The sequence below is a fragment of the Melospiza melodia genome, chromosome 8, assembly GCF_035770615.1.
Source record: "Melospiza melodia melodia isolate bMelMel2 chromosome 8, bMelMel2.pri, whole genome shotgun sequence".
Classification (NCBI taxonomy): domain Eukaryota; kingdom Metazoa; phylum Chordata; class Aves; order Passeriformes; family Passerellidae; genus Melospiza; species Melospiza melodia.
Window position 1 is genome coordinate 298,256 of NC_086201.1, and position 15,489 is coordinate 313,744.

Consider the following 15,489-nt stretch of genomic DNA (forward strand, 5'->3'; position numbering starts at 1 on the left):
GTTGCCTGTTTCATGGAGCAATGAATTTGCTATGAAGTGACCACATTCAGAAACATACTATGTAAGCACCCACAAACTGAGAAAATCATACTGAATGTACTCAATACCAACACAGTCTGCACTCTTTCCTGTTCCTGGTGCTGCCTCACCTGTACCTGACTCCAGCTGGGAACCCAGAGACTGGAGGAAGGGTGGGGAGTCTGATACCAATTTTTGTTATCATGGAATTATGGTACTATGGATACCCTTTGTATCTTCACAGCTTCTAGGTAGTCATGTCCCCCATGAAATACTAAATGAAGTTTTTATAAACTTATCTATTCTTTTTCTTTAAAACTTTTCCAGCAGATTAAAATACACCTCCTTGGCAGAAAACAGCAGCATTTCTGAGGGCAGCTCAGCTGGCAGAGCTGGAACAAGCTGTAGGCATACAGCAACCTCTTGTGGCAAATCCACTACACATGTAATAATTAATAACCTTTGAAACTGCATAAGAGTCTCTTGATATCATTTATAAACCTCTATAAAATTGCTTTAATGAACTACCGGAGAGTTGGAGAGTCTCTGTTAGCTGAACGCTCAACAATACTCTGTTGTCATCTTATTGCAAAAGTTCCATACCTTTTTGGTGATTTCTCATGGACATCTCCTCACAGCACTGACTCCTTCTTCACAGCACAGCCAACAAACTCCAGCTCTCTTCACCACCAGCTAACCCACTCTTCTGTAGCACTCATGCTTATTGGACACAGCTGTGACCTATTAAGGGCAGGCTTGTTCCTAATCTTTGGTAATTAGTACAGCTGCAACTCCTTAGGGGTGAGATTACCTTCTGCACCATCTTTATTTTCTCACATCCTATCCCCCCACAATACTCAGACTTCAGAGCTGTAGTAGTTCTCCTCTTCAGTTCTGGAATTAATTAAACATTGGTAGTCCATTATAAATGCAGTATCGGACCAAAAATTCTGCCAATAATAGAATCTAGAAATTTTTCATTAAAATTGAGCAAGAGTGGCATAATGGCCACAAGTAGAATCTGTGGCCATGTATGACAAGAACCATAAACATACTATAAAAGTACACATTCCTCCAGCCATCTCACCAGCTGGCTGTGCTGTGCAGGCTGAGGAGGAAAGGGCAGTGAGAAGGTGCAAGGAGGGAAGAGGAGGAATGACAACATGTGAAAACAAGGGTATTCAACAAGAGCAAGATTTTCCAAACCAAGAGGCGGCTTCCTGGGAACACGCTGTGGGAAATGCGGAACAATAAGAGTATGGCAGGTGAGACTGATTAGACCACTGAATTTGGGTTGTTTGGTTTTTTTTTACATTGTAGAAATAAAGTCTTCTATCCTGGAATTAAAGGCAAACTCAGGAAATTATCAGACTTATGTATGCACCGCTTACCAGGACTTTTGGGGCTGATATGGCAGGCAGAGGTTACTGTGTTAGAAATTATTTGCAGATTTATGCATACCACTTAGAGAGGAACAAGCTGAACAAGTACATCCTGGAACGCATAAAGGCTCTGAACAACAGCTAGTATTTGTTTATTAAAATTAAGTCTTGTGCTGTAGCTCTGTTTTATTGCAACTTCCCAGTCTCACCATGTGTAATTTCTTTGCCATTTCATCTGTTGCAGTTTCACACAAAATTCAGGAATCCCTTCATCTCAATTCAGGCCTTGGTCTGTTCACTCAACAGCATATCCTGTAGCTCCTGCTAGACCAGTGACAAGCTGCACAGTCCTGAATTCCCAAGCAGCTCTGTCCAGCACCACCCAACCTAGGAGCACCAAGTGCTTAAGGGTAGAGTCTCTTCCTTGCCCCAGAGGGAACTCCTCCCTGCAGAGAAGTCCAACAGATTACAGGTGTCTCAGGCCATCAAACAGCACATGTGACATTACCAAGCTCACAAAGACAATGAACCAACCAACAGTTACTGAAATCTCTTTTCACAGCTTTCATTGTCCCTTGGCTTCCCGTCTCTGTAAGGTGTTTTGAGGGCTACAGCTAATAACAACTGCATATTAACCAACATTGTGTCCTCCTATATGGTGAAACAAAGATCAGGAGCAGAAATACTTTCCTGAAATCATGTCATTCTTACTGAATGCCTACATTGTTTGAAATAGTCCATGAAAAGCCTGAAAATAGTCTTCCTGCAGAGGTTTGATTTTTCTAGCAAATCTACTGCATTTGTTCTTTATGTGCTGAATTTGGTGGCAATTCATATTTAAATAATGAAAGCTAAGTATTACAGCTTGAACTAAATAAAACAAACTCCCTGCAACAGAAGGCACAACAGCCTCATCACAGTATCATCAATGATAGTGCAAACACAAACTGGACACCACCTGACTGAGCAGGACACGGAACAGAACACTTGCCAGGATTTCCTGATCTGCAAGATTCATCTTCTAGAAGAGGAGATTGCACCTGCTCTACATTTGGCAAACGCACAAAACAAAGTTTATCAAAACTAGACCTCCTAGGTTCTTGTCTGGACCTGTTTTAATATGTGAAAGTTTTACCAGGCAGCAGCTGGAAGATCCTTTCCATTCCAGCCTGCTCTCTGGCAGGCCATGGGGCACTCCCTCAGCACCCTGCAGCAGTGTTCCACATACAGGGGAGCCCCGATGCTGCTGCAGGGCGCACCTGGATCTGTTGGGTTGGGTGGGCTGATGCAGCTCAGACACATGGGCTGAGCCCATGCTGCAGAACTCCTGTCTGCACACAGACATGGCCTTGCCAGAAACTCGAGTTACTGAATGTACTTAGTTCATCTCTGTGGGACTGCACTTGCCAAGTGTGCACTGCACAGAGCAGTGCCTAGGGCTTTCTGACAGAACTGTTCCATCCCTAGCAATCCCTGTATGACTGCCTGATTTGTGCCACAAAAGGGATTTACTACAGTTCCCTTCTACACCAAGCACATCCTTCCTCCCTGAACGTACTGCCTTAAACAGTTAAATAACATTCATACAAAGCGATGTTTATAAAGGCCTGAAGAATCAGACCCCTACAATTTTTCCCTAGTTATTGATTTTCTTCAGAAACAAAAAACAAAAAGATTAGAATTCTAAAGATTTTACAAACATTCTTTGTATAGGGAGCATGTATTGGCCATCAATACATTAGAGTGCACTGTGCTAATTTTGGCTTTAAGAGCATGGACAGTCATTTGACACATGGAGCTTGGACTCAAGTCCTGTTTGTTCACTGACATTCATATCAGTATTCACTGCCATAGAGCCAGCCTGGGGAATAGAAGTGTGCTGTAAACAATAGAAAAACAGACTGGTTTCCAAATCCCATACCTACAACTTCAACACCCATAAAGTATATTGCTGCTGTTGTCCAGGAAAACACTGATAGTATTTCACAAGTGGCTATCAGTCAGTAATGGTACCAGAGATAAAAAACAGTTGTCTTCAAAGGAGAAGCAGTATTTTAATTTTTTCTATTTATTCAAGCTGTAACCAAAATATTTATTGCACATGCTACTTATCACCACCTCCTGTGATCATAATTTAATCCTTCATCAACACAAGGGTATTTACATTTGATGGGTGGATGAAAAGATGCAGACGTTAGTGTTAAATAGCAACACTAACTCTGGGTAACCTTCCCAGGATCCCTTCATTTTAGAGGGAGTATCTCATATATTTGCAATAGCTTTCCACTGCAGTCATGTGGAAAGTGCACTTTGAAAAGAATCCTCATTGACTGTATAGCCATTTTTTGAGTGTCACCTTTCACATTAAGCATGAAGTTAAGTATACAATTTTAGTGTACAATTTCACTACTCTGGTTATGCATGGAGCTGAAGCATATTTAGAACATGGGTAGGATTAGGATAGGTATAGTTGGGTTCCTCTCTTGAAAGAAATAACCCAAGAAAAAATTCAGATATGCTGCAAAATGATGGATGGATCTACACATGGGAAAGCCACTCAGACTTCAATGTTTCATAGTACAACAGAATCAAGTGCAAAAGGCTCAAAATTTTTTGCCACCAAAAGGTGGGATTGTTGGTATAATATTACCCTGGTTAAACCTGTTTTTGTTATATGACTTTGGGACCACCATAATGTGGGACTAACATTTAAACTCAAGGTAGATGTTACTGAAACCAAAACAATTACACCTACCCCAGTCAAAGAGGATGAGAAAATTCAATCCCCACAAATTTTTGAAATTAGACCATGTGATCAAAAATGCAGATCAGCAACAAATGTTGTTTAATCCACCTTGGTTTCTTAAACATATAGAACTAGTAAAGCAGATTAATATTTCTACACTTAAACCAATGTGGTCACCATCCTTAAGTGCTTCCCATGCAAGACAGCTTGGCTACATGGGCAAAACACCACAAGGAACAAGAAGATTTGTGACTGGAACCACAGGGAGTTTTAAATTGTGCAGATGCTGAAGTACTTATAAATAACCTGAGCACAACCACAAGTGATTTAAGCAAATTGTGACACCCTCTGTGTCTTCTCTACCAGCATTAGAAATAATCAATGGCTCTTATCTGACACATTGCCTCAGTGGGAAAGAATCAATGAGCGAGCTCATGGTTGATCCCAGAGGCACTTGGTGCAAACCAAGGTGAAGGTTCTTTTTCTCTCAGCTACATCTGAGCTCAGTTGTGGATACAATCAACAGCAGCAGCAGCAATTTTAAGAGAAGGTGAAGAAGGCACCTCCTCCATCCACTAAACTTCAAAAAGTAACTTGGAATAATGACTGAATTTGCAAAGGAATTCCAGTCTTGGTGGCATCTAGTAATTAAAATACCATCAATAGCACAGTCCTGGTACTAATCCATATAGGAGCCTCAGTGTCCATCCCTCAGTCACTGCACTAGGCCTGAATCATAACCGAGCCCTACCCCAGAGAGTTTCCCATGTGCCCATGAGGAATGGCAAACCATCACTGTTAGTACATGCACTATATGGGAATAGGGACTCACTTGAGCACTAACACCAAAGCCCTGACATTCATCTCGATTCAGAATGGCGTTTGTCATTTTGAAATCCATCCTGAGGAAGCTCATGAACGTGTACTTTAATATACTGGAAAACTATGTTCTTATATGAGAATAAATTGTGGCTTCCTATTTGTAAATAACCTTATTGTAGATACAGATAATTACTCTAATGTTTGTGTTCCCAATTTCACCAAAATCAATGGGTGGGATTTCAATTATTCAGTTCCTGTCACATTATTATCAGCTATTGCAGTATAGTTATATGCTGATCCCCTGTTGGGATGAATCTCACTTGAGTAAGAAAATTATTATAGCCGGATGATCTGCATCAACTGCTGAAACAAGTTCAGAAGAATGGATAAAATACTTTGATTACTGTCCATCGTGATGCAGAAAGCACACAAGGGCTGGAACAAGTGAAAAGCGTCCTACCACAGGGGTGGTAGGACACTTTTCAGATGGTCACTAACCATCACTACAGGGAGTTTAAATGAGATGTCTTACCTTGTTGCTCTCCTAATACTAACCCTATCATGCTTTGTCTTAATTGTAGCACTGTGTATTTGCATTTGGGAAATTATGAAGTAATTGATTTACCTGTCAGCACCATGATTCTTTTCAGGAAAATATGTGACAGTTCCAAAGTGAGACTTATGATATGTATAAGAAGCATCATAAGTACAGAAGTGGGGAACTGATGAATAACAGGAACAAAGTTCCAAATAATAAGACAGAGAACAAAGCAGTTAAGCAATGGAAGCAACAGCCACAGGAATGTAGAAAACAGAAAATTGATGTCCTATGTCCTTGAAGGGGAGGAAACAAAAAGATAACACCCTTTTTTTTCAGGACCTTATATGATGGGCCAACAAACCCCCAGGTCTGACTGCTTCTGTGGTGAGAACTTGCCCTTGCCATGCACTTTCCTCATAGGATTATAATTATAATAGTAAAAGCCACATCTCTAGCTCAGCCCCCTCTGCCCACCAAGAGCCCGCTGCTCACTGAGCACATACCATGACTTCTTGGGCACTATACCTTGAGACTGAAACAGAGAGAAACTTCACTGCATGGTTAAGTTGCTGTTAGCAAGATCTGCTTGGCCTGAGACTGTAACCTATAGGTGTGCCTGCCTTGGTCATGTCTCTGACAATTCACCACCCAGCACCCCTTTCTGCACACAACTGTAAACAGATCAAAAACCTCCACTCTCTGTGGGGATCAATTTCTTGCACACCAAAAGGGTCAAAGAATCAGTTTTGTGACAATATTCTTCTGCAATCACTACCTTAGGAAAAAAAAAAAAGGTCAAATTCTGAGTCAGTGCAGCTCCACAATCAACTCCCAACAGCAGGACAGTATTATCCCCTGGCTCTATTGTCCCTGCTGTCACTGCAAGCAGGTCATGGCTCAAGGACATTGCCTGGACTGGGATTTACACTTGTTCCTCCCCATTTTTAAGCTTGACCCTTCATGATCGTACTTTTCCAGGCAGTGCCAAGTCTCATACACCATTCTAGCAAGTCCAAACTCCAGTCACAGCATTCTCTGCACCTTGGCTCCTCCCTGCTACCTGCCCTCCTATGCCAAGGGTTAAGCTCCAAGTCAGGCAATTCTTTCATTTATCCACCCCAGCCCCAAACAGGTTCAAACAGACTTTTTCCACTCAGTTCTTCCTGCTTGCTGGATCTCTGCAGAGGAGCTGGTTTTCTTACAGCAAGAAATGCAAACAAAAAATACTTCTTTCATTGCACAGAAATCCTTCACAGGACTTTGTGAATTACTTATCATGCAGTAAGCCTCAGGCCTGCATTCAGCATGGAAAACCTCAGGCTCAATTGAAAGAAGCCCCATGTCTCTCAGTCATGCTTTCTTAGAATCAAGTTCACATCAGCTTTGCTACATTAAACTAAAGAAAACCCCAAAACAATAGGGCTGACAGCTCCCATTCCTTCACTCAAAACTCACACAGTAATTGAAACTTAGACTTTTTGGCATTGAGTAATTACTACATACCAGTAACACCAGGTTAGACAGAAGCCATGATATTGTAATAAATCCTGAGTACATTTAGTAACTCTTCTCACATTTTATTGTCAGTAACAGAAACACAGCAAGATACAAGGCACACAACTTTTGAGCACTTCACCATAGTGTGCTAAGTGCTATTTGGAATAGAAACTCACTTTTAAGTAAACATAAGTGTTTTACTGATTATCTTAACATTTCCGTGGCTGTTGAATAATGTAAATTCTTTTAGGCAGTATGAACTTCTCCAAGGTAGGTTGTGGCTTTTGGTGAGCCACTTGTAATGTTGCTGCATGCATTTTGTGGCTCATCTGTAACATTAAAGGGGGAGAAAAAAGTTGTGATAGAATACAGATTTTCAGCTATTCTCTTTCTAAATTTTATCCTATTAAAGTAGTTTAAAAGGAGCAGTAAAACCTAAACCCACAAAAAGTTCAAGTGATCAATACACAGAACTCATGGTAACTTGGTACATTTAGTTATAATTTCTGTTTTCAAAGTCATATTAGTCTGACTACCTTTAGGGAATTTTTGATTTTTTTTCTTCCCTTGTTCGGTAGCTCATAGAATGAGCTTCCAAGATAAAGAAAACACAGCAAATAATCAGTATGTCAGAGTTAACAGTAAGTTGAAGCAAATTCTTATTTTCCCAGGTTCAAAATCATAATTATTACAGTAACTAACTATCACATTCTAAAGTAGCAAGGAAGTTTCATATACAAGATTGTGGAAACCAGGAGGAGAAGGAAATGGTGGGTCAGAACAGAGGGGATGAGGACAGGTGGAAGAGAAGGAGGATGAGTTGTATCTGTTCTTCATTTAAAAGTCTAAACAAAAATTCAAGATTTACAGGCTAAATCTATAAATACAACTGTTGATCAAAGGCTTGTGTTGAAATTATGCAACTGATGTTTTACTGAGCTCTAGGGACGAGGAACTCTTGTAGGCTTCAGAGTCTGAACATTGCAAGCATGTAACAAAGAGATGACAGCTGTCAGATCTTCATATTACTATGCAAACCAAAGAGCTGCTTGTGAAATCAGCTCTTCCAAAGGGCAGGTGTAAGTCTGCACCAACAGCCTAATAAGACACAGGACAGGAGCTGTAAGCATGTGATAAACAGAAGGGTCTATCAGCAGCTGTGGGATACAAGATTTTACAGGATCCCGTAGTATTCCTAAGGGAGAAGTCAAAAGGTGCTTGACTGAGTGATTTCAGGCCTCAGCTGAAACAGCAAGATGTGGGGCAGCAGTAGGACATGCTGTGGCTGTTGTCTCGGGGATCATTCCCAGAGCAGGACACTGGATCACCATCCTGGTGTCCCCTGCACCTGCCAGTCATGCCACCCACCTCCCTCAAGCAGCTCTTATCTCTGCTGGACCCTTATAGAAGCTGAAGTGATTTCCACGGTGGGATAAAGCACTGAAGACAAGGTTTTGCTCTGCACTGTAATCCCAGCTTGGCCAGACACTTAGATGCCACTGGTAATTCCTCCCCATATTTCACTGGAGCTAGTGCACTATGCCACGTTACAAGCAGGACACAGCTCGCTGCCTGGCTGTGCTTCTCTGCACAGGGGAGCACAACTACCCAGGGCACGTTGCAGTAACTAGGAGTGGAATCAGTAAGGAGAGAAGCCCAGGTACTTTTTAGCCATCTAGCAGCTCAGCCACACAACCACTACAGAAATAGGTTGTCCCAAGAACATTTAGAGCCAGATGAAACACCTGCAACTACCAGACACCAGTTTAAGGAAATTTCACTTTTTAACGTTTTTTCCTGTTTAGATTTATAAAGAAACCCTGACTTTTCTTTCAGACTTACTTTGTTCAGTGCTTCTGCTACCAAGACTCCCATGTTCTGAGGTTTTGTAAAACTGACAATAGCACTGTAAAGCAGAAAAAAAATATTTAGCATTTCCATCTCACAAAAACACACAAGCATTTGTCACTTTCATTTTCCAGACTTAAAACAAAACATTTTGCAATATAAATTTAGGATTTGGAGCTAAATCTTTTCATCACGTTAAAAACTATGTCCTATCAAAAAAGGCATGCTGTTTCAGAATGGAACAGCAGAAAATCTATGACAGACTCATATTTTTTGTTCAGATATACAAGAAACTGTATATGAAATACCCTTGAATATCTCAAAAGGAATTTTTTTTGTACACTGTGAAATAACTTCTCAGAAGCTGAGCAGTTATATCCTAATCCACAAAACATTTTCTTGATTCCAATCTAGACCCGTGAAAAAAAATTTACCCTCTGCTTTTGGAGAGTGTTTCCTTTCACAGCAACCATTTGTCAGGCAAGAGCTTTTTTTTCACAAGATTACCCTATTAACCTCTCCACATTCCAATGAATATGTTACCATGTTATTATTCCATGTTACCAATATTCCACACATAAACAAATCTGTGGATATGAAACTATTTACTTCAGCAACAGGAAGAACTTCAGATGGCACATTCTTCTGATGGTACCATTATATCCACTGACACATCTGTAGCTTAAAATGGAGTAGGGAAAAATCATTATAAACCCCAAATGCCATAAATGTGACTCTTGAAAAAGCAGATATTGCTTAAGTTAATGATTCTGTGGATTAGGCAAGGCATTTCCTACCGACATTTCAATTCAGCAATTGACAGTTTGCTACACTGACAAATATGTTATTTAAGATCTGTTTATACCATTAGGTAACTATGTCTATGGAGAAGACAGCTGCAAAATTACACCCAGACAATTGGCAACAAGTGAAAATAAAAAGCTTCTAATCCCAGAAGAAAACAACAACAACAAAAAAAAATTCTGGAACATCACAAATCATTCAAATTTTACTGGCATATCCTTATTTTGGTTAATTTAACTTTTTGTTAAGTGACATTTAAGAAAAGTGCAGGTATTTAGGAAAAATGTTCAGTCTTTGAAAAAGCTGCAAGAAAATACTTGTTTTAATGATCACGTCAACTGGTGGCTGTTATTTTATTCAAAATAGAAGTGTGCCTTCATTTTTAGCGCAAAACAGCTTGGTTAACCTTATAAAGTAGCAAACAGCAAAAGCCAAATTAGATCTTAGATTGAAATAGGGGGTATAGCCTATACAGGAGATAAGACTCTTCCTCAGGCGAGTTGATGTGGGTTTAATTTCCTTGAGAATGTGGACAGCCTGAAGTTCATTCCTATTGCACTGGAAACTGTTTGACCATTCCTTTATTAGGCACAGGTATGTAATACATTGTTTTAGTTTCTGTTCCATAAAACATGACAATAGATATGAGATTCAGCCTTTGCCTTTCATTGCAAGGCACTATCCTTGGGTTTTGGGGTTTTTTAAGTCAATGCTTATTTCAATATCAGTATTTATCTTCATATTGCACAAGATAATTTAAGAATTAAACTCTTGTAGAATAAGAGTTTTCTTTGTTTTCAAGATCATTACCTACGAACTTGAGCTACAGGACAGAGGGAACAGGCCCTGCATTGTAATACCTTGACTTTTCTTTTCCTGGAAGTTTAGCATTTTTCTCAACAGGTCCATTTTCTTGCTTTTTAGACACTCTCATACCTCCAGCTTTAACTGCAAGAAGAAAGTGAAATGTAAGTAAAAATACCTAGAGAACTACATACCACATTACATACACAAGAAGAGAATAATTTTACCCAGGATAACCATTAACCAGAAATCATCTTTCAGTATTTTGCTCCATGCTTTACTTGCACACACACTTACACAGGAGTAGCCAAAGAGATGCAGCAAAGGCTTCAAAATTCTGTGTCACAGCAGACTCAAATCAACTTCCAGATACCATAAATCAGGAAATCAAGAGTGGTTTCAGGCACCACTAAATATATTAAACCTCAACACCTTACTATGTTAATATGCATTCTTCCCAAGAAACTATTACATCTCCGATTTGTATTTAAAAAAAAAAAAAAGAAAAACGAACACCATCTGAACACTTTCAGGTTTTTGAACAATGTGACTAACAGCAATAAGGGCTTCATGATCAGTTCAGGATATCCCAGAATAAATTTAATAATGCAGATAACAACCAGATGTATACTCATCTTGTACTTGTGTTCCAACATGTTTAATTATATTTTATTAACATATCTGCCAATCACAAAACCAATTAGTATTAATTAGGCTACAGGCGACCTAACAACAACAATTTAAGTTCTGAGGCATATCTGAAAATTGAATTCTGAGCAAAGAACACATAAAGTTATCTAAAATATTCTCTTGAAAGAAATACTTTCTCCCTCTTCAGGAGAGCATTTTAAGTTTTAAAACTGTAAGTAAGAAAGAAAAACCTTAGTGTGCTTTTCTCATCCTATTTAGCAGGTTGCTTCACCTCTCAGCAAGACTCCTGTTCTGATAGTGAACAATCAAGGCTAGAGTTTTAATTTGAGGGAAGGAGAGAATAGGGAAAGGTTTCTAGAATTACTTAACCAGCAAGCATGAGAAATGCATTTGTATCCATCTGTAACTAATGCCCATTTTCTACCAAATCTGACTCCTGACCATGTATTTCCTGGTTGCAGGTTTAATTTTAGAAACAAAAATTCTCCCTCAGTCATGTCCATGGCAGCTTTATAAGACCAGAGTTATGCTATAGCTAGACTTGGCTTTTCTCTCTTCCTAAAATGACATACATACAGTGCTGCATAAGCAGCAAATTCTTTGCCCAGCCATCTTACAAATACACTGGAGACGTAGACTGAACCTAGTCCTTCTGGCAGCCTAACTGCAAAATTAAAAGCATCTGAAATGGAAATTTCAACCGTTTGTTTCCAAGTATCTACCAGCAAAGAGAACTGAGACTCTAAATATCCTCAGCTTACAAGGTGTGAAACTCTTCCTTGTCTTTGAGGCATCTTCAAACTAAAATGACAAAGCACGTTAAAAAAAACCCCAAACTAAACAACCACAAACCAAATATCAACAACAAACCAGACCACACACAAAAAAAGTGCCCTGGCATCTTTCAAGATCTCAGAACTCTTCTCAACATAATTTCTCTTTATATAAATTCATCCAGAACACAACACAGGTTATCCCAAGTGTTCTCCCACACACTGATAGGCTCTCATCTTTTTAGGAACCAGTCAAACCACAAACAGGAAAACCACTAAAATTTTAGAATTAGGTAAAAAAAATGTAACTGAACCTAGACCTGCAGCTTTTGGTTTGGGACCTTCCCTCACATGCAGGATTGGCAATTTCTAGATACAAGCGTTGTTTTTAGTTTTAATTTAGCAGGGCAAGGAGATCCAGACAGAAGCAGACATTTTAACACTATGAGGCTTTCCACAAAACACAAGGGGAGCTAGACAAGGAGGAGAGAAATACCCAGCGTGGGAAGAGATACTGAAACATGGACAGTCTGGAATTATGTCTATTACCACTAGGCCCACAAAACAATGTTATCTATAGTGATTAAAAATAACCCGTGTTCCTTTCCATCTCTGCACTGACTTGGAACTAGCCACTAGGAACAGCTGTCCCACATGTTCACACACATCCATGGTGGGGGAAGAGTTAAACATAGATACATCTGGGATGCACCACAAAGCTGTTTTGAAATTTGCTTTCCAAAGCAATAGAGAGGTATGGCAAACTTTTAATACAGAGTTCAATTTTGTGATTTTTATAAGTGACCTGTTAGCAATGTAATCCAACAGTTAAGTGACAAAATCTTTACTAATTTCCATTTTTAAAAGACCATGCATTTTTTAAAATAAAACAAGAAAGTAAGGAGGTACACTCCTTTTTATGCTCCCCTCTCAAAAAAAAAAAAAAAAAAAAACCCGAAAAAACAAAACCAGAAAAACAAACCAACAAAAACTAACAACAGCAAAAAAAAAAACAACATAAAAACAAACCCAAGAGAAAACAAAGTTTGGCTGAATACTGGTCAGAATAAACCACTTACTCTGCTACCTCCACCCCTCGGCCAAGCTGGGCCCCACTGCAGTCACACATAAGCTTCACCAAGACTTGTTTGGAGCCTTGCAAGTCTACAAGTTGCAGAATACTATCATGCAAGTTCAGAAAGACCAGTACCTGCTGCAGGTCACTGACTGCAGCAGTTTAAAGCCCCTTTCAGGTACAGCTCAACTGTCCCTGCCACACACACTAAAGTCCAGGAATGGACTAGAGACAAGATGAAAAATTTATTTACATCCCAAATTCATGTAAAAGTATGCTAAAAAACCCTCCAAACAAAAATATTTCCAAGAAAACAAAACCATTATATGGGGTACAGGGAGACAGACAAGTATGTGCTCCTCAGGCACTAACTGCTCCTAATAAACCGAGGGGAAGTCCCAACTAGTTTAAAGCCTTGTAGTGATGGTTCCTCAAGTATCAAAGGCTGAGCCTGCAGTGGCTGTCCCTGCAGTGACTACCTCCCAGCTCCAAAGGCTGAGCCTGCAGCATCTCTGCGTGTGCTCCAGAACAGGCACACAGGGACACGGCTCACTCACTGGTGCGTGAGAGACAGCTCCTGGCATGGCCCAGGAGCCGCTCACATTGTATGCATTTACACGCTCCCCTAACAAACACAGGCGCTACTACACTCACCACTACGTCCTTAAAATAGCAGTACTACATCCTTAGAGCCGCCACACAGACAGAGCGGCGGCTGGAACAGCACGCTCGAAGGCTTCCTCACAGAGAGATCTATCTTGGGGGGGCGGGGGGCCTCGGTGGAGGGGAAGTAAGTTCTTCACCTTACTACAGGAGGAGGGGGATACGGCAGCAACATTAAACACAGACATTAAACATGGACACCCATTTCTCTCGCTACATCTCAATAACGTCCGAACACCGAGCGGCGCCAGCCGCACACACGCCGACCGAGCGCACCCGTGATGGGGCGGTGCGGGACCTGCTGGGAAGAGCGGGCCGCGCACCACAGACTCGCCTCTCCAATTCCCGGTCCCCTCCGCGGAGCAGCTGCATCTGCGACCTGTGTGGGACAGTGCGGCGGCAGAGCCCCCCACACCGCGCCCGGAGCGGCCCCGGCCCCTACCTGCGGGAGAGCGGCGGCCCAGCGGGACACTCTTCCTCAGCGCCATGGCGGAACCGGGAGCGCGGGGAACCAAGCGGGGCAGGCCAGGGCAGAACCACGGAACCGCGCAGGGAACCGCGCACCGACCCGAGCGGCAGCGCCTTCGGCGGTTCGGAGCGCGCGGGGCGGGGCGGGGCAGGGTCCTGAGAGCGGGGAGCGGTGTGAGGGGCGGTACGAAGCTGATAGTGAGGGGCGGGAAGCACTCTGAAGGGAGGTGTGAGAGGCGGAGCGGTGCGAGGGCAGGTGAGAGAGGCGGAGAGCGGCGTGAGGGCGGCGTGAGGGCGGTGTGAGGGGCGGTGTGAGGGGCGGTGTGAGGGGTGGGGAACGGCGTGAGGGCAGGTGAGAGAGGCGGGAAAAGGCGTGAGGGCGGTGTGAGGGCAGGTGAGAGAGGCGGGAAAAGGCGTGAGGGCGGTGTGAGGGCAGGTGAGAGAGGCGGGAAAAGGCGTGAGGGGCGGTGTGAGAGGTGGGGAACGGCGTGAGGGCAGGTGAGAGAGGCGGGAAAAGGCGTGAGGGACGGCGTGAGGGGCGGGGAGCCCTGTGAGGGGCGGGACTTTTAAAAACGTTGCTAAAGAGTCAAAGAACTTGATTTAGTGAGGTTAATCTCACCCGCTTCAACCAGTAGTATCTGCTTGAGACAAGCAAAACATTGTTATTCATATGCCCTCTTTTAAAAAATCCATGACCTTAACAAACGTTGACGTTTTACGCAACATGTTAGAAACACAAAACCAGAAAGTAGATACAGCTAATCTGGAATTATTTACTGTATAAACTCCTCAACATTTTCATTTTCGGTATTTAAAATGACCAAAAAAAAACCCAAAAAAGAAAGGAAGGAATTATCTATAATGTTTACCATCTATGTTGTAAATTATACTGCGGATGAAGAAATCTTCATCACAAAAGTTGTCAGTTAGTTGTCAGTTTCTGGAAGTAGTCAGTGGCTGTAAGGTTTTGTATTACTATCCCGGTGCCGCCGGGTCTCCAGAGGGATGTGGCGGGTGCCGGGCAGGTGTGAGGCGGAAGGCGCATCCCACGGCGATCTCACAGCGTTCCGAGGGGATGTGCGTGCCCCGGGGAGGGAGCGCTGCCGGCACCGGCCCGTGCTGCGCTCGGCTGTGCTGCGCTCGACTGTGCTGCTGTGCTGCGCTCGGCTGTGCAGCTCTCGGCTGTACTGCGCTCGTCTGTGCTGCTGTGCTGCGCTGGGCTGCGCTGCGCTCGGCTGTGCTGCTGTGCAGCGCTGGGCTGCGCTGCGCTCGGCTGTGCAGCGCTTGGCGGCTGCTCGCGGCGCCCGCCGAAGGAGGGCGGCCCTGCCCGTACTGCCGCCGGCTGGGCTGAGCTGCAGGCAGCTGCTGCAACCATCATGCATAATGTCAAAAAGATT

General features: G+C 42.4%; 1 protein-coding gene across 1 annotated transcript; it reads right to left on the minus strand.

The window, feature by feature from the left end:
- Positions 1–4,224: 4,224 nt before the first annotated feature.
- On the minus strand, positions 4,225–15,474 carry DAPL1 (death associated protein like 1). The gene is made up of 5 exons (XM_063161337.1): positions 15,154–15,474; positions 14,067–14,655; positions 10,519–10,606; positions 8,849–8,912; positions 4,225–7,335 (listed from the first exon to the last, which is right to left on the minus strand). The coding sequence occupies exons 1-5, from the start codon at positions 15,472–15,474 to the stop codon at positions 7,216–7,218; spliced, it is 1,182 nt and encodes a 393-aa protein (XP_063017407.1). The 3' UTR covers positions 4,225–7,215.
- Positions 15,475–15,489: the final 15 nt, after the last annotated feature.

Bases quoted from the DNA above. Each gene is read 5' to 3' on its own strand.
- DAPL1 (XM_063161337.1), bottom strand. From the start codon at position 15,474: ATGCATGATGGTTGCAGCAGCTGCCTGCAGCTCAGCCCAGCCGGCGGC. The intron at 8,913-10,518 runs GTATTACAATGC...TCTGCTTTACAG, and splicing joins CCAGGAAAAGAAAAGTCAAG to TGCTATTGTCAGTTTTACAA. The intron at 7,336-8,848 runs GTAAGTCTGAAA...TTAATGTTACAG, and splicing joins TAGCAGAAGCACTGAACAAA to ATGAGCCACAAAATGCATGC.